We start from the raw sequence: 24,850 nt of genomic DNA on the forward strand, positions 1-24,850 counted from the left end.
TTTTTGAATCAAAACTGTGCTGTTCTCAGTGTTCTCTTCTGAAGTTCTCTTTCTCCTTTCTTTGGTGCGCAGCCACCTACTGCGGCACTTTAATCTACAGTTAGATCAGATGATAATCTAAGCTGATCTTCTATACTTTTTAATCCCTAATATTCCAGAACTTAATCAATTTTTCCCAATGTTATTTTTCTGCACTGTGCATAATTTATTCCTCTAATTTTCCAGTCTAAAACTACTCTTTTGATTCTACACTGCAGTTTTACATACTGCAGATTTTTTTTCACTTATCTTCAAGTTTTGGGCTGTTGGATTGTGATCGATTGTGTGACCTCCACTTCTACAAATCATCTCTTCAATTACTGGTTATTCGACCACTAGCACTGCTAATTCCAAGGGATCACAAGCTGATCAAGTGAATGTTCAGATTACTCCATTAAATTCAAAGATAGTTCTAATTATTTGCTTTGGTCACAATCTGTTCGTGTTTACATACTTGCAAAAGGTAAGCTCAAACTTATTAAGGGAGAACCTCCCGCTGAGATTGACAAATCCTATTCTAGTTGGATCCAAGATGATGCAATCATCAAAATATGGATGTGGAATTGCATGAAACCTGATTAGCAGCTAATGTTATGTTTTACAAGACTGCCAAGGGAATATGGGATGACTTGCAAGAGACCTGTTCCCAAGATAAAAATATTTTATAGTATTTACGAAAAGCTATTTCAATATCAGGATTATTACAACGCTTTTAAAGGCATGATGGAGGAGTTGACTGTCTTTCTACCTCTCACCACAGATATAGAGAAGTTTAAGGCACAACGGAATGAGTTTTTTTGTATCCAAGTTTCTTGCATGATTGAACCTTGAATTGGAATCTGTTGAAGGACATCTGCTTGTTGTTGAGCATGTCTCCAACCTTAGTGAAGCATATACTAGACTTCAACTTATTGCCTTGCCTGGAAGGAGTTCTCCTGGATATAGTTCTAAAGGAGAAGATTCAGCTTTACTACTTCTCGTGGAAGGGGACGTGGTCGTGGTTTAGGGTGAGTTCGTAGATCTTCTAGAGGCTGTGGTATTCATCTATTTGATAAGACATCTCGGCTTTGTATTCATTGTGGTAAAATAGGGCACTTGGTGGAAGCTTGTTAGGCCAAACATGAAAAGCCAGAGTGGGCCAAACAACTTGCCAATCATGCTGTTTCTGATGGTGGTACTGACATTGTAGCAAACAACGATAATGGTTTTGGATCTTTTTCAAGGAACTTGTTTTAGACTCTACGAGATGATGGAAGCTAAATCCTTTGCTGATTGCAAAATATTGAGACCAATGCTTCCACATCCACTGGTACTGTTGCCACACTTTCTCATGCAAGTGACACAACACTTCTCACTTCTACACCCAACCCTTGGATCATTGATTTAGGGGCTCTTCCCACATGATTGGTAAGTCATCACTTGTTAGGTCTTTTCTAAATCTACCACTAATAATTTTGTCACCATAGCTAATGGGACTTCCACACCTATTCTAGGCTTACTTTGTCATCCGTACTTTATGTTGCTATCTTTCCTTTTAATTTATTATTTGTTAGCTAGTTCACTAAAGCAGTAAATTGCTTTGTGACCTTCTAATTCTTGTGTTTTCCAAGACCTTCATGTGAGGAAGACGATTGGTGGAGGGTGTGAAAGGAACGGACCCTACTATCTAAACTATGCTGCCCCTATTGCAGCTCTCTCTGATGATGGTGTAGATGCTTTCTAGTTGGCATTGTTGTTTTGGCCATCTATCTTAGCTAGATTAAAGTTTTTATTTCCTTATTTTAAGTTAGTGTCTAGATTAAATTGTGAGGCGTGTGAGTTGGAGAACATCATCGTGCCACTTATCCTCCATGCTCTGTCCCTTGTAGTGAGTCTTTGTTTTCTCTTGTTCATTCATATATTTGGGGTCTTTGTAGAATTAGTAATAGGAATGGTTTTTAGTATTTTGTCACTTTGGTGGACGATTTCTCCTGTTTACATGGTTGTATCTTTTAAGGATCGGATTGAGTTCATAACTATATTTAATAGTTTTGTTCATGAAATAAGGACTAAATTTTCTCTTCCAGCTAATATTCTTAGATATGATAATGCTTTAGAATATGTGCAAAATGATATATCTAAGCCCTGTGGTTCTCTTGATTCATCAAACTAGTTGTTTGTTCAGTCCTCAACATAATGGAGTGGCTGAATGCAAGAATCGCCCCTCTTGGAGGTTGCATGAGCTCTTTTAATTCAGATGAATGTTCCTAAAAGTTACTGGTGTGATGCGGTTTTAATTATTGGTCATTTATTAACCGATATCTTTGACTTTACTTTTTGATAAATCACCTTTTTCAGTTGTTTTTCCGAATGGAGAACCGTTTTTAGTTCCACCTAGAATTTTGGGTTGGGTTTGTTTTGTTCACATATCACATATTTTGGATATACTTTTCCCTTAGTTTGTTAAATGTATTTGGCTGAACACATTTATGTGTGAAATCTTAGGGCATAAAGCATGCATTTTACACACTTACAGTGGAGCTACCTTGGGTTTTATGTTGTTTTTTTCCCTCTCCATGTTTTAGGATATTTCAGTATTTTAGCAAATATTTGGAGTTTTGGGTATGAAACATGCAATTTTACACGTGAAGAGGTCCGTTCAAATTCTCAAGTGCGAAAATGGCTTGATTTGGAGCATGATGAGCTAGAGATGCGATTATCGGCCAACTCCAGAATGTCTTAGAAATAAAGAAGGCAATTTTAATCTACGGCTGACATTAGTTAGGATTTTTATTTTATTTTACTTTATTGTAATTGAAAATGTATGGGGCCCACAAGTAGTCAAAGATTAGTATTTTCTATTTTCTATAGATTTCCTAGAAGATTTTATTTTATTAGATTTTATTTGTTTCCCTAATTATTTTTCTCTCTCCCCACTTTCTATTTCTTTTACTTTACTGTTTTATTTTTTTCTCACATTGCTTTTCTTAATATATATTTTCTCTTTCCTTATTCCCACTCCACGTTTGTACATTACTATATATATATATATATATATATATATATATATATATATATATATTTATTTTCTTTCATCACTTATTCTCTTTCCCTCCACTCATTCTCTCTCTCTCTCTCTCTCTCGTCTCTTTATTCCTTAGATTTTCCAACGAAATTAGGTTCTTCTTTATTTGTTTTTTTCTTTTCTTTTCTATTTCACTCTTCTTTATTATTTATTTCCTTATTTGTAAATCATTCACCATCTCTTATAAATATGCCCTCTCCTCTTAGACCTAGGTTACACTTTCTTTTTCTTTTGTTTTTTTTATGCAGTACAACTTTTATTTTCTTTAGCTTGTTTAGGTTTCTCTAGTTCCTTGATTGCTTTGTGAGGTTCTAGTTTCTAGATTGAATGTTTATGTTTAATTTTCCTTTGTAATGCAATGAATATTCAAGTTATTTAGTTTATTTTAATGCAATTTCAATTTTGAGTTCAAGCTTCAAGTTTCAATTTCAAAGACAATTCGTTTTTCTCTGGGTCTAGTAATTGCAGATTTGGATCATTCCAGATCTGGTTGTTAGGGTTGGTTGAGATTCAAATCGATTGTTCAAGGGTTTTTTTTTGTTTGTGTGTCATTCAAGATTCGAGGATGCAAGTAAGTAGTCTTCGTCAATAATCTTCTCTCCCCCCTCTATTCCTGCTTCTGTCTACCGCTCCATATTCTTAACTTTTCAGTATTTATTTATTGTTTTCCTTTCCCCTTGGGTCCTTGATCAAAGATGCCAACAGTCGTGCCTCTCTTTGTTTAAGGTTTCCCTTTTCCATTTATTGCTTTGTTATTTGTTTTGTTATTTACATTATGCGTTTTTTTCTTTAATATCAGTTCCCCTGATTGGTGAACTGTAAGCTACGGCAAAGGGTCCACGGTTAAAGTCATCTTAGTTATACTCCCCTTCTCTCGCTAGAGTGACACTCCAGATCACTTCCCTTTTATTCGTTTATTTATTTATTGTTCGCATTTATTTATTCCTGCATTTTATTTATGCATTTTTTTATTAGATGATGAATGGTTAGGTTATGTTCGTTTATTTTTAGTCTCAATTCGATCGCATTAGATGTATGTGTTAGGACCGCTAATTTAGATTTACTAATTTAGTATAATTAATTAGCTAATTTTCTTTTGAATCATTGCATTCTCGCGTTACCATTAAAAGGTTATTTTAAAGTGGTATATCTCCCTGAGATCGACCCATTAACTACACGATACCGTGCGCTTGTGGTTAATTTTATTTTGCAAACAATGTTCTCCTTGGGTACTCCCGTACTCAAAAAGGATTTCACTGTTATGATTCTGTTCATTGGAAACAATTTGTAAGTGCTGATGCGACCATTTTGGAAACTACCCCTCATTACCCTAGTCCATCTATGTCTATTGAAAACTGTGTTTCAGATGATGCACCTCCTATTCCCTCTTTGGTTCCTTCAAACAATAGTGTCCCTCTTCATGTTTATCTGCGGAGACGTAAGTGGTAGAGCGTATTGTGGATAATAGGTTCCTTTTGATGATACTAGCGGTTCTCCGTTAGTGGAGATTGAAGTTGGTCCTACAGAAGTTCCCTCATCATCCTCTCCACCAGTGGATTCTTCTAGTGGAGATCCTACTCCAACCTCAGAGACTTACCAATTGCTTTGAGGAAAGGTATTCATACTTTTACTTTACGCTCAAACATTGTTTATCTTGTTTCCAGTTTTGTATCTATTTCTCATTTACCTCCCAACTTTCATTATCTTCCTCTTTCTCTGCCATTCATATTCCAACCATCATACCGATGCCCTTAAAAACCCTGGTTGGAAGCTGCCATGGATGTGGAAATGGATGCTTTACAATCTCGTCGTACATGTTCTTTAGTAGACCTACCTCCTGGGAAAGATGTGGTCCGTTGTCGGTGTATACTGTTAAGTATTTGATGGTACGGTTGAACGGCTTAAGGGCTGCATAATGGCTTAGGGCTATACATGAACATACGGTGTAGACTATTTTGAGACTTCTTTTGTGGCTAGACTTAATTCAGTCCATGTGTTGATCTCGTTAGCTGTAAATTATGATTGGCCTCTTTTTCAGCTTTACATAAAAAAAATGCTTTCTTGTATGGTGATCTTAATTGAGAAGTTTATATGGAACAACCACCAGGGTACGTTGCTCAGGGGGAGGACAATGTTCATGTTTGCAGACTTCACAAAGTAATATGTGGACTAAAACAGTCTCCACGAGCTTGAGAAATTTAGCAAGACTATAGAATCTTTTGGATTTGTTCAGTGTTATTATGATCAGTAATCTTTGTTAAATGGTAGGGTTGTCATTATGGCAAATTATGTTGATGATATTTTTCTTTCAAGCTGTATGTTGGAGCAATCTGTACAGTCATGCACACTTACAAAAATATTTCCAAACCAAAGACTTGGGTGTTCTACAATATTTCTTGGGAATTGAGGTAATCTGTAGTAGATAGGGAGCTGATTTGTCATAAAGGAAATATGTGTTGGATTTTTTGATAGGGACTGGCATGCTTGCCTCTAAGCTTAATGACGTTCCTATGGATCCTCAATTGAGGTTAGGATGGGATGATGTCCATCGTTACAGGAGTCTATTAGAAAACTTATTTATCTCACTATTACTCGTCCTGATATTTTTTATTCTGTTGGTGTGTTGAGTCAGTTTATGTAGTCTCCTAAGAAGACTTATTGGGATGCAACCATTAAGAGTACTTCGGTATCTTAAAGAGTGCTTTCGGAAAAGGGCTCATCTATCGACCAAATTGGAGTATGGATTTGGTTTCCTTTTCTGATGTAGATTGGGCAGGATCCTCAGCTATTTGCCGGTCTATTACAGGTTATTGTACTTTTCTTGGAGGAAATCTTGTGACTTGGAGGAGTAAAATGCAGTCCCTGATTACCCGTTCTAGTGTTGAAGCCGAATATTAGGGCCATGACTCACACATTGCGAAATTGATGTGGCTTCGTTCCTTGATGGAGGAAATGGGATTTTCAATCTCTATCCCTATGAAAATGTTTTGTGATAATCAGGCTGCTACTTACATTGCTAGCAATCCAATGTTCCATTAGAGCAAGAAGCATATAGAGGTGACTGTCAATGTGTGTATGATGCAGTCAAGAAAAAGATTATTGAGACTCCCTTTGTGAGCTCTATTGATCAGCTAGCTTATTTTTCACTATTCTATTCAAACTTAGTTTTTAGTCTATTTGTTGCAAGCTAGACATGAGAGACTTGTATGATCCAGCTTGAGGGGGAGTGTTGGTAGTTGTGCAGAGACTCCAAGGCTGCTGTCTTGGTGCACAAGCCTTGGTAACAATTTCCTTTTCACTTTATCTTCTATTTTGGTGCTGCCTTTCTATCTTTTGGTGAAGGAATCTCGGTACACAAGGCTTAGGACAGTTGAGTGGATACTTTCTATTTTTCTTCTAGTTACTATTTTCTGAACACTTTCTATTTTGGACAGATTTTGGGAGTTTGAAAATTAGTAAGTTCTGTCCTGAAGTTGTACTTTTTTTTATTTCCTTTTTCTAGAGGACAGTTTTTTTGTCTCTCAAGTTGTATTTGCACTCTTTAAAGCTATAAATAGAGACACCCTGCGATTCTAGGTTCTTCAGCTAGTGTCGCATGACATTGCTGCTGGTTCTTCACTTCTCTTCTCTTTCTTCTTCTCCACTTTCTTTTCAAGTTCAGCTATTGTTTTGATTGTGTAAAGCTTGTTTTCAAACCAGACATATAAATAGAGATACATCGAATAACTTAAATATCACTATAATTCCATCCATATGAGTACAATAGAGTATCACATTCTTGACTCTTAAGAATACAATATTACAACCGTATAAGTTCTTAAGTTCATAACAAAAAATGGTGAGATCAAAATTAATCATGCCCTAGCTCCACCACCAGCTCCTATAGCACCACGACCACGATCATGACCACATTGTATACCAGTGGCTGTATGCTGCTTCTCCAATTTGATGATGTGGTCTATCATAACATCCCTCACAGAATTAGGGGCAACAAGGGACTTTGGTGTATCACAATAGCCACCAGCCAACTGTTGCTTAACCGCTATTTGCCTCCATAATTAAGAACTATGCTGCGATAGTTACACATGATCCTTTGTTGTCGTGGATCCATGGGGACTCCATGTTGCCAAGCAAGATCATTGTCCTCCATGGATTGATTATTAACATATAAATAGAATAGAATCATCAGATTCAATTTTAATCAATGTAAAGTGAAACAATTAAATTACTTGTACACTTGTCAAAGATTAGGAGTTCAAAGTTTCAAATTTAAACCAGGTGATTGGATGATCGGCGAGTATCACTCAACATTCCGCCACATCTCATTCTGAGTGGTGGCTAAATACGACTCCCACATCAAGGAGTTCTTGTAGTATGTCTTATATGAGTGTATGTGGCCCGATATGTGTCTGTGTTAGAATTTTGGAGGAATAAACTTTAGGGTAACCTTCAATCATTGGAGGTCGCCATCCAAAGTCCCGCTATTGCTGTTGGTACTCCTGTTGAGCATATGGTTGCGGGCAAGGTTTAAAGTATCTGTCCAATACTTATTGGTATCGCAAGCCTACGATATGATACATGCCGATATGTATCTAAACTTTTCTTTTTCTGAATTGTCTCTCGCATCTCTCAATGTATTGGTTGATTCGTTTCGATACAATGCGATACACACCATTACATAACGATACAATGGGATACTCAATGATCCGTACCCATATCGATCCGCTTAAAAGAGGGAAAGAGCTTGGTCTCGTGACAAGCTGTAGACTCCTGCATTTCTTACTATTTGTGACTAGCTCGCCCATTGACATTGAATCTTGTACATGGGGAGAAATTTCTTGGATTTGCACATCCCTAAAACTTAGGGGAACTTAATGTCCAGACTGAAGATAATAGCTTCCAAACCCCTTAGGCCTTTGACATACACTAGAAGATGCGTTTGACACCAATTCGAGCAAAGATGTGAAGGGAAACCTTGAATCTTTGAAGGCATGAACTGCTTCAGGGCAATCTGCAAGCCATGTGACTAGCAGTTGCAAGATAATGAGTTAGACATACGAGCTTCTCAATTAAAAGATGATTTTTTGTTCTTATGGCCGTCCTCCAAGTGCACATTTTCCAATTAGTTATTTTCGGCTGGCGATTTCAAATTCGGTTTCTCTATGACTTAATCCTAAAACATGTTTTTTGTACAATCTTTTGATCTCGGATTTCACCCTCCCATTTCTGATTCACCTTTTTACACTAAAGGATAGATTCATAAATCTAAGATTTTTACAACCAAACGGTATAATTCTTAGATTCATGAATCCGGATTTAAATCTCTAGATTCATTTACAAGCCACCTTAAGTATTTTGATAATTTCTATTATATTATTCACCCATCACTAAGTATCTTCGATATGATACCATACGAACTGAAACGTCTCTTAAAATCGCCCGACTGATACATTACCAATATGCGATACTTTAAACCTTGGGTGCGGGTTCTTGTACTACTCAGTCAACAACCCACCTTCACTCTTCTATGTGGATTAGAATGCCCTCTATATGAAGAGTAGACACTATAATCCGAACTAGTGGTGTAGTCCCCCGTATGTATACTCCAAGGACTGCCAACCATAGTTGTCATGGTGACGAGGCGATGCGAGGCGATTTTAGCTAGTTGAGGCGATGAGTTGACGAGGCACCCTCCGAGGCGCTTTTGAGGCGGTCGAGGCGTTTTAAGTGAAATTTGTGAAATTTTTACTTTTGAGTGTACATCTCATACACTAATTCATTATAAACCTATCTTATATATAATAAAAAAACTAGTATTAGCCATTTAGCCTACCTCAAGTCATCCAACATACTACAAACCACACATAGTAGGTCCTAAATAAATTCCAAGTATCACACTATTATTAACAAGAATCAAGATACCATAAAATGTAACTAAATAGTAAACACATAGATGCTTGAGTAAAACAAATAGACACTAGACAACATACCTTCATTAAATGTCACCAACACTAGCAACACCTACAACTCCACGACTCCACCTCCACCAGCACCTACAACTCCACTTCTTCTACATTGTTGAGCTGTAGCCAAATATCCTCACAAGTAAAAGAAGAAAATGAAACAAAGCATATAGCCAAATATCTAAATAGAAAGTTTTAAATATTTAAGAAAACAATCCCACTTATATCTAAAATCTAAAGTCCAAATCCCAAATATACCAACACACCCATATCCAAAATTCCCAATAAAAATCTACAATCCATATCCAAAATTCCCAATAGAAAAGTATAAGTCAGCTAGTTATAATCATTATCAAGCAAATTGGTAGCAAGTGGGAGATCTTCTCGAAGTTGTTGTTGCTCCAAAGAGGTAGACCCATAGAACAAAATTGAAAATTTCTCATTTTGGGAACCTTGAAACGAAAAACTAGGTGACTGAAAAAAATCCCAAGTTTCGACGAAATTTCGAAATAGTCAAAATTTCGTCGAAACTTCTCAAAACCTGTTGAAACTTGGTTCAACCTAGTTGGACCAACTAGTTGATGAGAAAAAAATCCCCAAATTTTGTGGGAAACATGGGAAATTTCGTGAATCTTGGGAAATTTCGTGAAAATCTTGGAAATTTCTTGGAAACCTGGGAAATTTCATGGAAACTTGAGACTTTTTCCTGCAAATTTTGTAGCTTTCCAAAATTTTAATTTTTTTTTTGTTTATTTTATGTTTCCCCAAATATTACAACAAATACCCTCTCCATTAGGACTTCCCTATCCAAATTGCGTATTCCCTCAAACTAGTTATCTTAGGCATGTTGATGACTAGACTTATAAAGTTACAGTTGTCGATTACCTTGACAACCATAGGCATAAAATGTCATGGGATGTCTATGTTCGTTGGTTGGAGGATAAAATGTTACAGGCATAGTACTACTCAGCTCGCAGGATGGATCCACTCTTTGCACTAAGTTGTACTTTCCTTTTATTGTCAGTTATTTTGTATTTGATGTTCTGAAGTTAAAAATTATATATTGAATGTTATGTACTTTAAGTAGTTAAGTTTAGAGTGTACTTCTCGGACAACTTTACGTTGATGTTATGTACATCGAATGACATATCTACACAAATTTTTTTAGGAAATACAACTAATGTGTTCTTTATACTCTAATTAGCTTAAATGCAGAATCCTACCCTAAAATACTCCCTAAAACTTGTCGAAACTTAAGTTTCCCTCGAATTTTTTTCTATGGGTAGACCTCAAACCAAAATCATCTACAATGTTCTCATCATCATGCAAATCTTCCACTTCTTCCATGTCTCCATCAGACTCAAAGTCATGTTCCTCAACCACCCTCTCCAAAATCTTACGACGTGAGTAACATATATTAACTCCAGCAGATGTTGATTCACTTGGTTGACATCTCCTCGGTCTATTCTGGCCCTCAAGTGATGTATATGCCCCTATAGCTCTATCAATAGTGCTCCAAGTAAGATCACCCTCAGGATGGACTAAATCATCAGGTTGATTAATCATCCACTCACTGCTCCAGTCAAACTCATCAAGGAGTAGTGGATCATAATTTCTATTCTTTAATCGCCTTTCATTAAACCTTTCTTGAAGACGGCGATTGCACTGAACAAAAGCTAGATCATTTAACCTCTCATGTTCCAGCCTATTCCTCTTCTTGGTGTGAATCTGAATTCATGAGCAATTGAAAAGAATCCCAAGTCATTCTTCTAAATTTAAATTTAAAAGTGTTTTAAATACTTGAATCACTTAATACTTACAAACTCAAATGTGCTCCAATTCCGTTCACAACCAAAGGAAGAACAACAAAGGCCTAGTATCCTCCGTGCAATCCTTGTAAGCTCAAAAGCAATTCCTCCATGTGTATCCCACCATGTAACTATAGTATTAAAAAAAAAAAAAAAAAAAAAAAAAAAGATTAACATAATAGGTAGAGTTACAAACCAAATAAGTATAACTAAAAATAAAAAACATACAAGTAAAAACTTATGAGGACTCATAGTTGTATGCTGTCAATAGCCGTAGCTATGGAGAAAGGACCTTTACCTTGCTTGTATTCACTTGCCCATGACAACATCTTATCTTGTAGATATGCATTAGGCACTAGTCTTCCAACAGCTTCATTGAAAGAAGTTTGGAGAGAACTGATCAACTCACCATCATCTACAACATTTAAGTTGTAGAACTTCTCAGGTTTCAAAAATAAGGCTGCACCATATAGAGGTCTCTCCATCTGACACTCCCATCGCCTATCAATTATTTGTATGACTTTCTTCCAGAGTCGTTCTTTGCCTCCAAAATTGTCCTTTATTCTTCTCTTAGCCTCTTGTATGGCTAAAAACACTTTAGACAATGCGGGTCTTTCATCAGCATCCACAATCCTCAATACAATCATAAGAGGTTGTGATGCTCTAATACAATCCTCCACACCGTGCTAAAATGCTGTAGAAAAATTTGTTTCAGCTACTTTCTTCCTTGCTTTTGTCTTGGACAAATTGAATTTTGTCCACTCCTTAGAAATGAATAAGTGCCTTAAGTCATCCTTGTGTTTCAATAAGCTTTGCAATGTCAAGAATGAAGTGGCAAAACTAGTCACTGTAGCCCTCACAAGATCCCTACCATTTTTTTTTTGTCTCAAGGCCTCCAACAATCTTGTGTGCCTATAAATGAAAGTGGTAATTCTCTTTCCCTGAATTATCACTTTCTTATATTGTTTCAAATTCCCTATGTCCTCTAGCATCAAATCAAGACAGTGGGCTGTTCAGGGAGTCCAATATAATGTAGTCCTCTTCTCCATTAATAATGCCCTTGCTGCTTTGTAATTTGAGGCATTATCAGTCACCACTTGAATTACATGCTCTTCCCCAATTTCTTCAACTTTGTTATCCAATAATTGAAAGAGCATGTTTGCATCTTGCACTTGGCTAGATGCATCCATAGAACCAAGGAAGAATGTTCCCTCTGGACAATTGACAAGAAAATTGATGAGATGCCTACCCTTTTTGTCAGTCCACCCATCAGACATGAGTGTGCATCCATACATCTTCCAATACTTTTCATAATTTTTCCTTATCTCCATCGTTCTTTCTTTTGCACTCTTCAATGAAGGCACCCTAACTTCATGGTAAATTGGGGGCTTATACCCATAACCATATTGTGCAATAGACTCGACCATCACTTCAAAGCTTTTAGCTTTAACTGCATTGAATGGAATGCCACACTGATACATCCAATCAGCAATGTGGTTATCCACTCGCTTCTTTTCTTCGGCGGATCTCATTCTATTTAAGATTATTGTTTAAGTAGCACCCTTAGCCCTCCTTTCTTCAACAACTTTTCAGGAGTGCGTCTAACATGCATATCCATGGGACCCTTATTGATGCCTTATTAAGGGCACTTTTCAGTCTCTTTGATGCAGTCCTAGAGCTTGGTATCTTGGAGCACACCTCAACCACAGACCCTACACTAGGTAATGTACCTCTTCCAGTAGAGGCAGGAATAGGATGTTCTTCTCCAATTTGAATGTCATCATACTCCTCATTATCCAAATCAGTAACAACTGCCCTCTTTTTATTTTTCACCAACATTGCATTCATCTCTTGGGCAATTTCTACAGTGGTCTTAGTGCACTTCACAACATCCCCATATCCACCCACTAGATGTTGCTTCAATCTTCTAATTCCTCCTTTAAAGTTTCTATTGCACAAAGTGCACCTGATTGTATTCCTATCAGCAACATCTGACCAATACCCATATTTCCACCCTGGGTCATTTGACTTGGCCTTTCTCTTCGGGTCTTTCGAGGGATCATAGGCTTCACCCCCACTAGGAATAGGCTGACTAGAAGTAGCCGTTGGATTATCAGTTGAGGGCCTTGAGGTCATTGTAAATAACTAGTAAATATCTTCAATAAAAAACATGAAACATACATATATAATCAACCAAAATTAAAAACAATAATAAAATTGATAATGATACCATATAATTTTAATTTTGCACCATACCACACCACAATAAAAATCTATGCATTCATCTAATCATCTCACTTCATGATAAATTGATAATCAAGCTTCTATTCTGAAAAATCAGAAAAAATTATAGACAAAATACACTGAAGCTAATGAACAACAATAATCAGTAGGCTAGAAGCTATTAAGCTAATATTAGCTGGTCTCGGTTATACGAACAAGTTATAAATCCCCAATAAGAGAACAATCTAAGGGAGAGAGAGATTCCAGAACTAGTCAAATAGAACTTGGTCAAAGGAATAGATGAGCAAACAATTATGGTTGAATGCCATTCTATGAGAATACAATCACTGCTGAAAGCCTGAAACCTCACCTAGATCCAGCAATCAATCAAGCAATTGTATAAGCATAGTCCAATAAAAAAACAGCAATACAGATTCACTTGCAGTAAAAATATGAAGAGAATAAGAGGAATTTGTATTGAATTACAGATTCTACCAAATTAGTAGTACTCATGAAAAAGAAGACATAACGGCTGCAACATCCTCCATACTAACACTGAAAAGCAGAAAGAAACACTTACCAAAGACTGCCCAAATAACTTTAAGCCTAAACAATAACAAAAACGGGAAATAGCCAATGCAGACTTAAACCAAGAGGAAATCAAAAACCAAAATTCCAGAATAACAGAGGAGTAAGTCAAATAGAGCATAACCGACATGTAACTATCTAATCAGTTAACAATCTCCAAATAGAAATTAAAAGTAGCAACTTATAACATTGTTACAACGCAGAAAAAAAAGAAAAGAAAAAGAAGCATTCCAGTGACATACCGTCGCCTGAGATGGTGACCAGAGTACCGGAAGCCGCTACAACTTGGTTGCTGCAGGCTCTGCAACTACGGTGGCTTTTGATTGAGCCTATGAGGGAAAAAAACAAAAGAAGCATAAGTAAGAGAGTCGCAGCACGCGTCGATCAATTTTGGACCTTCCAAACTGAAAAAGAGAGTACAATGGTGTCACCGGTGATGTTTTTGGCTGTCGCCGTCGATCAAGTGGAACTCTGGAAGATAGTAGCAGGCGTCGATAGAAGAAATGAAAAGCTGAAAGAGAGTAGCATCCTCTCTGGCTGTCGCCGGTGATGTTTTTGGCTGTCGCCAGAGTCGATGACTGTCGTCGGAGTTGCTGATTTCGTCGTCGATCAAGTGGAAGCTGAAGAGACTAGCAGAGGGAGAGGGCCGAGAGGCAGAGACGATGAGAGATTAGGGGCTTAGGGCTCGCAAGAGTCTCAAGTGAAATTCTCGGGTTTTCTTCTTTTTGTTTTTTTTGTTAATGATTTAATGTTAGAATGATCCCATGTATCTCATGTAAAACTTATATAAGCACTCAACCATTAGATGATTCCCAATTGGAATCTAATTTTTAATTCATTTTTGGCCTTTGATTTGGAATAAAAAAATATGGTGGTTTTAAAATCCACAAAGGCGGTCGCCTAGGGGTCCTATGCTTCTGAGGCAACGCTTCAAAGCCCGAGGCGACTGCCTTATGGACTCCACATGAGGCGCTTCTCGCCTCATCCCCTCAAACTCCGCCAAGACGCCTAGGCGACGCCTTGACAACTATGCTGCCAACTCTGATGCTAAGTAACACTGTGGTCTATGCTCATGCTCCCATGCTCTTTACTAGATCCTGTATGCTCATATCACTTATGTGCCCCTGACCCTATCTGGTCTTCCTACTATAAGTTCGGGATGCGATACAAGCACTGTGGTTGGCATCTTGTGTGGCATGGGTAAAGTGGAACTCTGCAGTGTATGTAATCTGCTCCAGTGGAGGTGAACCCCCTTGACTTCCACCTGTAACTACACCACCAACCTAACTACCACCTGCACCACTAGCATTGCCTCCTTGACTCGAAGGCCGACTTAGGGTTAAGAGTATCATCACCATTATCTTTTGAGCTCCCACTCTCACGATCATTTGTTGTAGCAAGGTGGCCAGGTGGCATCACTAATGGTATAGTTGGTTTTGTGGCTGCAAGTGTATGCAATGCACCTTCATTAGAAAATGTGAGCATCCACATTAGCTGGGTCCATGGCAGCAGCAATAGTAGGATCCAACTGCTCTTCTGGTTGATCCCGCACTAATGTACCACGATCCCTAATCCATTGGTATATCACATCATCCTCATTCTCTACGGGTGGCTCGTGGAATATATCTAACAATTCAGTCGGGTCCTGAGCTTTGTCGTTTACTTGTCCATAACATCCCGTATGTGCCGTATTTCAACCTCATGTTATAATGCACATACATTGAATCCTCAAGCCTCTTAGTTCCCAATCTATTGTGTATATTACTATGAATGAGTGAGAAGATGCTCCAATTCCTCTCACAACTAGAGGATGAACATGTCTGTGATAGTATCTTAATTGCTATCTCCCTCAGATTGGGGCACTAATTCCATATAGCACCCACACTAGTCTTTTGCATCATAAAATATAAGAATGCATTAGGCTATTAGCATTAGGGTATTGGCAAGTAAATCATAATACTTACAGACTTATAGTACTTGACTACTTACCATGATCTCCTTTATTCCTAGTTGTAAATGCAACAAGCTTGCCAAATATCCCGAGCCATTTCCTGAAATCCTTGATCTCTACACCCTTGTTACAAGTGTTGACAAAAACTTAGTACAAGCTTAATTACTGTATATGCAAGAAGGTGAAGAAACTATGAAACAAGTTATATGCAAGAAGAAGGTGAAGAAACCATGAAATAGTTCTCACTTCTCCATTAATTAACCCCTGCATGGTAGGATCTAGCACGAAATTCTCCATCACCTCTTGCATCACAGTCATCAAGTGGACCTCATGCCCCAGATTATATTTGTAGTGGTACTTAGGGTTGAGGTAGTAAGCTTATGTTGAGGAAATTAAAAACTTGGTTGGTGGCTTAGTTGTTTATAAAAATGCAATCAACAATATATAAATTGTAGTATTGCACAATGTAAAGTCAAAGTGACTCACCAACCAAGTGCAAATGATGCATCAAGTGCTTCTTCCGTCGCTCATCAATGATCCTCAAATAGGCTTTGGAGGGTTTAGGGCAGAACGTTGGTCCATTCCTTCACCTGCTGGAGGGTAGCATATGTGTGGGATGATGTGGGCTTCTTCTTGGCATCCGGCATCCTCAAGACAAACACAATAGATTCCAAAATTCCCTCAGTCCTGTTAAGTTTCCTCCAGAAGGAATCATCAACAATGGTTTGTTGGGCTTCTCTTTCTTCAGGTGTGTTAGATCCAAGCCAACTAAACTGCTCCTAACTCGCAAACAAGTGCCGAAGACTCACCACGTTCTTCTGGAAGCTTTTTAATGTCATATAGTTGGTGGTAAATCTAGTCAAACCAAGCCTAACTAGATCACCATGACACTTTAGCCTCATAATTTTCAAAACATACCCATGGTTATATATAAAATTACTGACTTTTCTTGCCCTTGCAATCACATTGCCAATCGATTTCTTCTTCCCCAAGTCCTTCAACATAAGGTCAATGGAATGTGCTGCATATAGTGTCTAAAAGAGGCGAATCCTGCTGCTTTTCTTATTCATTAGCATTTTCCCGGCCTTCATGAAGTTAACACCATTATTTGTGACAACTTGGATAACGTTGCTTGCCCCTACCTCAAGGACCACTTGCCTCAAAAGCTTGTATAGGTACTCAGTATCCTTCACTTTATCAGAGGCATCTACAAACTTCATAAACATTGTCTTGCCATTATAACTCATCATGAAATTAATGGACTGTCTAGTAGGACCATTCCATCCATTAGCTATCACAGTGACACCGTATGTCTTTCATCGTGGCCTCAGTGTATCAATGTACTTCTCCACCTCCTTCTTCACCTTAGGCACGTAGTTGTGCCTCGGTTTCCATGGGGTTGGGCCTCTCACTTCTATGGCTCCCCTAGCTACTGCATCAATCATCCCCTGGTAGCATCGAGTGTGGGCAACAAGCATAAAAAGAAAAAGAAATTTGACTCCATAAGATTGTTGCCCTTCCAATGGAGTCTTACATATGTTAGAATGAGTTTCATAAAAAGTATTTTTCAACATTTTTTAATTTTAATTTCTTAGAGAATGTATTTTTAAATAAAAAAATAAATTAATAATAGGAAATTAAATATTTTTCTTTCATGACAACTAGAGCAAGATGTTCAACATATATTTAATCCATGGTTGTCAAGGCAACAAGGCAATGCTAGGCGATAGAGGGCAACAAAAACCAAGGCGACAAGGCGGCCGCCTAGGAGGACACTTGACAACCTTGATTTAATCTACACTCAAATTCCTACTCTAGAACATAATATTTGAAAACATTAAATTTTTGGGCAAAGTTTCACCTTGGTTGAAGATCTTCTTGAAATGAGCTCATTGGATCTTCTTTTGTTGTTGTAGTCTTGTAGATGTGATAAGACTTGTTGTAGGTAAAGATCCGGTGTCAATCCACAAAAAAAGGGGCAAAAGAAGGCCTTTGGAGGGGTTTCGGTGAGTTAAGAGGCGAGAGAGCGGAAGAGAGCGAGAGGGTTTTCGCTCAAGAGGGTTGCTTTTAAGTGGAGGGGTAGGTTGAGATCTCAAACTGATATCTTGGTCGAGTTGGAGTAATTCTTGCTAGAGATCTCATCTCAAGAGCTCAAAAAACCAAGATCTCGCGAGATCTCATTCCATGGATATGAGGTACTGTAATCTGCCCGGTCAAGCCAGTCTCCGTATTACTTGGCTAGGGAATGGCATAACATGCTTATGAAAAAGAATTTAAAATAAAGCAATAATAAATGAAGGTAAATGTACGAGATTGAGTTCAGTAACATGCTTTAGAGGTTTGACTGCAGCCTATATGTCAAGTGTTAGTGTTGATGAAAGTAAAATAAAAAGAGAATTGGAAAGCTACATACCTAAAGTGGTTGGATGCATGGTTGGTGTACATAATATAAATAGATAATATACAAAATAAGGAATGAATAATGCATAAGGAAGCAAATTCTGAATATGCAAACTCTAAACCTAAGATACATGGATGAATGGTAAATGAAGGGGAAACCATGAGAGCGTAAAATGGTGCCAATGAACATATATTTAGCTGAAGCCTAGGCAGTGTAGCTGAATGATTTAAACATGCATGGGAATCTATATATAAAGCAAAATGATTTAAAACAGGCTATGTGAACCTAGAAAAAACCTAAGTAATTTAAAGTAGAAAATTCTTGGAAAAGCAAGATGATGGTAAAACAATGATTAGAATATGAAGAGATCATACATAAAATTGAATTTTGGAAGTACCAATAAAGCATCTACTTTAATAGTGAAAATCGTGGAGATGGAAAAAAAAAAGCATACAAGATACATGTGATGCATGTAGACATGAGAACATGCTAATGACATATTTGAAAATGCAGAAGGAAGCTAGATTTAAACGGAAAAATACATGGATGTAGGATAAGGAAAATGTCTAAAGTACATGCACGCATCCATGGGGTATGATGGCACCAAATATGAAGATGCAAACAACTATCATAGATGATCATCATATAATAATAGAAGAAATCATAAGGCATGTAACAATGAGAGCTTTTGAAAAAGCTTAAAATGGATATGGGTAGTTACATATGAATCAATAATGTATGGAAAGCCTGTTCTAAAATCATAGAGAAACGACATATTTGTAAGCTGAGAACTCAACACTACATTAATGCAAGAGATATAAGGAAAACATGTTAGGAGGTGACATAGAGAATGTATCCATAAGATAATCATATATGTTGTATAATTCATCAAACTCACCAATCAAAATCAGTCAGTATGAATAATATCATAATATTAAGAGAAATAAAATCAAGAAGGACATGGAATGTATGTAGAATAAGAGAAAAGTCTAGAATCATCCACAAGATGATCATAATTCACCAAAATAGAACATTGATGGTGGTTATAATTATTGAATCACCATGAAAAATGAGAAGAAAATGTAAGTCTAAGCATGCAACATAAAGACAGTAAATCGAAAAAAAAGAAGAAGGGAAAACCATCAAACAGGAAATAAGGTTAGTGGCCTTGGCAATCAAACAGTATGTAGAAAAGTGCTATATCAGGGATGCAAATGTTGACATGAAGCAACCAAATTGACAATTTGATATATTGTGGAATTTTGGCACAAATAGTTTAGGAAATAAGGTATAAGATGAAGTTTTGGAAAATATTTGCTTCTTTCGATTCCAATGTCTGGGGTTCACGCTGATTCTAACTGAATTGGACAAGACTTGAGCCTGATCCTCTGTCCCATGCTGGTCTCCTAAGCCTTGCTGCTTGGACTAGGTGGGATGGAGACGGGATCATGTGGCTGACTGTGACTAATTGGCTCTCTTGTCTAGTGTTACTGCGTTGAAATTTTCAAGTACTCTCTCTCCAGGAATGCTTTTAAGTGATTTGTCAATAATGTTTTTAGTATTCATTTTCATTCTTCTTTTGCATTTTTGTTGTGTGTGAATCCTTCTATTTGACGACTTTTGGCACCAATACTTGGGTAATTTGAGTTGAAGAACTTGTATGTTTTTCCCTTTATTCCTTGGGTGGGTGTCATTTTTTTACCATCCTCCAACTGGTTTGCAGGTACCAGTGGTACTTCGTGAGTACAACATCAATGCAGTTACGGAAGGCATTGATGCAATAGCCTCCACAAGAGTTCTGATACAACCAGAGAATGGCCATACATCTACTCATGCAAGTGGAGACACTGTTCAACGTACTTTTAGGTATGGCATGTTCATGATTGTAACCTTGATGATTATCACCTTTGTATCTATACCAACATGCTTTTGTTTTTTTAATCTTCTCACAGTGGAGCTGGGGCAGAAGTGGACATTGTAGTTTCTAGTGTTCGAGCTTATGTCAGTGCACTTAATAAGGTATTGGGTCTCAAGAATTGTGCAACTGCATAAAATTTTCTAGTGACAGTCGGCATTAAGGGTTCCCAGAGTGTCATTTTGCGGTTCAGTGGTTCATCTACTGTTGCTTACCCTCCAAGTGGATTGTCCTTCTATTCCCTTACCCCCCCCCCCCGGCGGGGAGAAGGGTGGTTGGGGAGAGGGTGCAGTGAGAGTTAAAGCTCCAAGTGGATCACAAAGTCTTATAAAGTTTCTTTCTAGGTCTACTGAGTTACTGAAAATTTATGTAGATGCTTTTTTGGGGTTAGTATTTAGGCAGTCTTTTTTCTTTGGAAAAATTTTGGGTTTAAGATTTGGATTCCTTTTTATTGCTGGCAGGAACTATGGATGATTTTGTTGATTTATTATTAGATATCAAGGAAAATATTAGTCTCTTTTTTCCTCTCATTTGGTGTACTGTCTATGTTGATGAACTTGGCAGCCAACTTAAAGTGTCATTTACATAATGGTTGTGCAATAACCCAACTAAAAAAAGTCAGGGAATGGATGGACAGTAACGAGGGCAAAGATAGATAACCAATCTGGCTGTTTGTAGCTGGTTTTTAGGGGATTCTCTACAGCTTAGGCTCTTAATTTGATGAACCTCCTTTATGTGTATGTTTGGTTGCAAAAACGAATCAACCATTTTTGTTGATTCTGTCCAAATCTCTAAGCTTTTCAGACCAGAAAAGGATAAAAAATATCTAAGCTTTTACATCCCAATGATAATGCTCTGAAAATTCTTTCTTGGAACCCTTTTTCTCTTTCTTCTTGAGCTGTCCCTGCAATTTCAAAGGTTGTTTACATCAGCTGAAGAAAATTAATTGTTTGAAATTAAAACCGCTTTATACAGCCTTCTTTGTGTTAGGATCAGAGCTCCTGTAAATGATAGTAGGATGGTTTTTGAGTTCAAATGCTTGCAGGATCAGAAGGTAAGGATTCAGTTCATGTCTCACCGGCTGATGAGGTGGGGAAGATGACAGTTTCTGGGGTTGATCTTCCTAATTTTCAGATTATCACAATGAGTTCCATAACTAATGTGTTGTCATAGAGGCTAATATAAGTTGGAGGCAAAGGGTAACAGGCTAACAGCAGTCTAGTTTCTTTTGGGAAATCTACATGGAAGGAACAACTGCCAATCTGATTCAACAACAGAGTTACAAGGCCTGTATCTATAAATGTGGATGAAGTTCTTCAATTTTGGCAAGTTTTCCTTCCTACAGTTTTTTCAATTCGAGTGGGTTATACGTCGTCCAATAGTTTCTCACACCATCATCTCAGGAGAGAGGTAATTAGCAGGAGACAAGGTAAGGTAAGAAGCTGTGCATTTGGTGAAGTCTCCAGATTTTGTTAGAACAGTAGAGTTTTGTCACACCCACACCAACCGAGAAGCAGTGCAGTTGAAACATATAACAACATTCCAGTGCCACCAGGGCCATAGATGCAGTGAGATTACTACTAACCATTCATAATCTTCTTCCAAATTGGGTAAGCTCCATTAAAGCCCAATAAACGAAATACCACACAGGTAAGTATGTTATGTACTCCATTATGCATGAATGCCTAACAAATAGAATTCCCAAGTCCCATGCAGTATACTTGCACTCATGTTCATCAGTAATCACATCTTAGGCCTGACAGCATTCATCTATGATGCTCAATAACACATAGATGCATCTGGCTTGCACAACCTGCATGTCTCATGCTCAACTACATACATGCATTATGCTTATACAACCGAACACGTCTCATGCTCAATGGCACACATATATCATACTCATCATCTCTCTTCTTTCTGCTCAATATGACTCAGTTCTCATTCTCACCATCACTTTCGTAGGGACCCAAAGGTTCAAATTTGTGAATGCCCAGCAAAATAGAATGCTTAACTCTGGTTATGTTTCCTTCTGATCACCGGGTTATCTGGATCTATTTTTTGGTACAAGTGATGAGAACCCATTCGAGTAGGGATTCTTATACTCCACGAGTTTCGCCACCCAACAGAATCAGTTGTGAATAGAGCAGCCTTCTCTGGCTCTCCAATGGATTTCTGATTTACTTATAGCAATCTTAATTCTTAGAGTGAATTGCTCCGACACCCTAAAACAGAGGCTTTTGAACACTAATACCCCCCGATTAGTCAAATTCCAAAGAAGACTAGTGACTAATGAAGGGCCCATGGTGTTATGGGTTTTGGCAGCAGGGAACTCCAATCAAAATCTGTGGCGATTGTATGGATTTCGTTGATAGAAACGGACCATCCATTTTCTTGTAAATGTAAGACATGTGTCTCAATATCACATTAAACATTAAATGGTTGAATTCCATTTATAAGTCACATCAAAGATTTGTAAATTAAATTTAAAAACAAAAATGACGTGACTTGTAAATGGACCTCAACCTTTTAATGTGATATTGTGACACATGTCACACATCTACAAGGAAATGGACGGTGTATGGATTTGCATATGCCGCCTTGGTGCTGTCTTTGCACCGTCTATCTTCGTGCCACCTTCGATCCCTCAATGATAGTTTCCAACAAAATATCTACTTTTCCATCTTTCATACTTTTGTTGCATCTTTGTGACCTAGTAGCAGCATCCATTTATGTACCATACAAAAAGACCGTCCTCCCATCCTTACTCCTTGCTTGGGCACATCTACACTGACAAGTTTAGCTTCTGATATCAGGTTCCACTATGGGATTGAGGGAAGTAAATCAAGTTGGGTAGTTCGTATGTCATCTAAAGCATGGAGCTTGTGTAACAGAACTTCAGAAACCTTATTAAGCCAATAATTAATATTCTGCATCAGCCTTTTAGGGTTAGGTTTGACTTTAAAGATGATCCCATTTTGTATATCCCAAATATAATAACATGAAATCTGATGCAGGGGAAACCCTAGAAACTAGGAGACCTGCAAAGTTGGCCACTAGACTCTTAGAGGGAGACACCTATTCTTGACAGGTGGTTAAAACAAGAACTTGCAGCAACTGAAATCTGATTAAGCATGCGTATACAGACGATTAAAGCAAATGGAGAATAATTAATCCTAACTAATGAACACAATTAAAAAAGAATCAATAGAGAAACAAGGAGATGAAGATCTTGGCACCGTAATCCTAAATTGAATGCAAAAATATCAAGGAACTTAAAAAAAGTGTTGTCCTAGTCAATATCAGATTTCTAACTTCAACAATTAACAAGGGAAACAAACCTTGGGAAGTTTTGTTTTAGAGAAACTACAACAAAATGAAGAAATATAAAAAGATAAATACTTAAGGAGAAATTCAATAAAGTTACCTACTGGCTTTGGCCGTGAAACAGGGTTTAGGAAATACCAAGGAACAAAAATAAAAGAAAGAAAGAAAGGATTTCTAGGTAATGGTGAAACATAAGAATGGACACTAGGTTTGGAAAGGAGAAGTACAACAAGGCTGCCGTATAGGGAAGTGAGAATAGAGAATAAGTAAAAAAGAAAGAAAGCAGTAAATAAAGGATGCAACAAAGGGAAAAAAAAATGTCTAATAGAATAGGCGGGAAAGAGGAGAGAAAAAAAGAAAAGATAAAAAGAAGCTGAGAGAAGAATAGAAAGAGACTATAGAAAGAAAGAAAGAAGAGAGAAGATGGTAGATATGCTGGATAGAGAAGAAAAAAAAGGAGAGGAGCCTGGTTCATGCAAGAGAGAAGGAAGGAGAAGAGAAGAAAACTTACTTGAAGAGGAAGAAGTTCACGCCAAAGGGAGACTTGCGCAAGAGAGAGAAATTGTTTTTTCATTCATTCATTCATTCATTGCCTCATTGGTTATCATGCAAGGCTTTAAATAAAAAGAATTAGTCCCTCCCATTTCTACAACTATAACTCCTCCATGGAGATCCAAATGCTATTGATCTTAACTAAGAATTCTCTATAACCTCCCTCTTTTGTTGCTGTAACTTTCTCATCAAGGATCTCCTCAACTGTTTCAACTCTATTATGACTTAAGCATAGGTGGTACCCAAGGAGTAGGGAGTGAAGGGGTGTCACCAGCAGGGTCACCAAGGATGAAGGGGAGGGTGTAAAAGTCATTTGGATAGAAAGATGCAATAGTAGGAGTGCCATGGAAGGGGACAAGGTCCTCAACATCAAAAATATGGTTGATCCCCATGTTAGCTAGCAGATCAAGGACATAGTCATTAGCTCCTATTTTCTTCAAAATCTCGAATGGTCCTGCACTATGAGCATGTAGCTTGCTCGCTTTCCTGTTAGTGAAATGCTACGGACTGATCCTAACCATCACCATATCTCCTTCTTGAAACTCTAGTAGTCATCAACACACATAAGCTTTTGACTTATATTGATCATTACTTAGTGTTATTCACTGTCTTATACTTGCATGTGAATTATATGTGCCATGCAAATGACTCAGCAGATGGGGAAGTCCTAGAGTTGGACACAGCTGGAATAAGGTCTATGGGAGTTTTGGGCTGGTATCCTAGACAAATCTCAAAAGGTGACAAATTAGTGGTTCGGTGCTTGGAACTATTATAGGCAAAATTGGCTTGGGTAAGGACCCGATTCCAACTGGTAAGGTACTCTCCTACAATGCAACGCAACAAATTTCCTAGACTCCTATTAACAATCTCGGTCTAACCATCAGTTTGGGGCTGAGATGCAGAAGAGAAATGGAGTTTGGTTCCCATCATCCATCCTCCATAGAGTTCGCCAAAAGTGATAGGTGGATTTAACATCCCTATCAGAGACTAAGGTAATAGGCAACCCATGGTACTCGACAACC

The 24,850-nt window shown here is 37.7% G+C and overlaps 1 protein-coding gene across 1 annotated transcript in view; it reads left to right on the forward strand.

The window, feature by feature from the left end:
- Positions 1-20,321, forward strand: part of LOC149019111 (2-isopropylmalate synthase 2, chloroplastic-like) — a 38,060-nt gene extending 17,739 nt beyond the window's left edge. Inside the window, exons 11-12 of the mRNA XM_089153178.1 lie at positions 19,761-19,903; positions 19,990-20,321. Of these exons, the coding sequence (XP_089009304.1) occupies positions 19,761-19,903; positions 19,990-20,089 (243 nt within the window). The 3' untranslated portion in view covers positions 20,090-20,321. The remainder of the gene's footprint in view (positions 1-19,760; positions 19,904-19,989) is intronic.
- Positions 20,322-24,850: the final 4,529 nt, after the last annotated feature.

Source organism: Hakea prostrata, chromosome 4, assembly GCF_041222555.1.
Source record: "Hakea prostrata isolate BN-2017 chromosome 4, UWA_Hpros_2, whole genome shotgun sequence".
NCBI lineage: Eukaryota > Viridiplantae > Streptophyta > Magnoliopsida > Proteales > Proteaceae > Hakea > Hakea prostrata.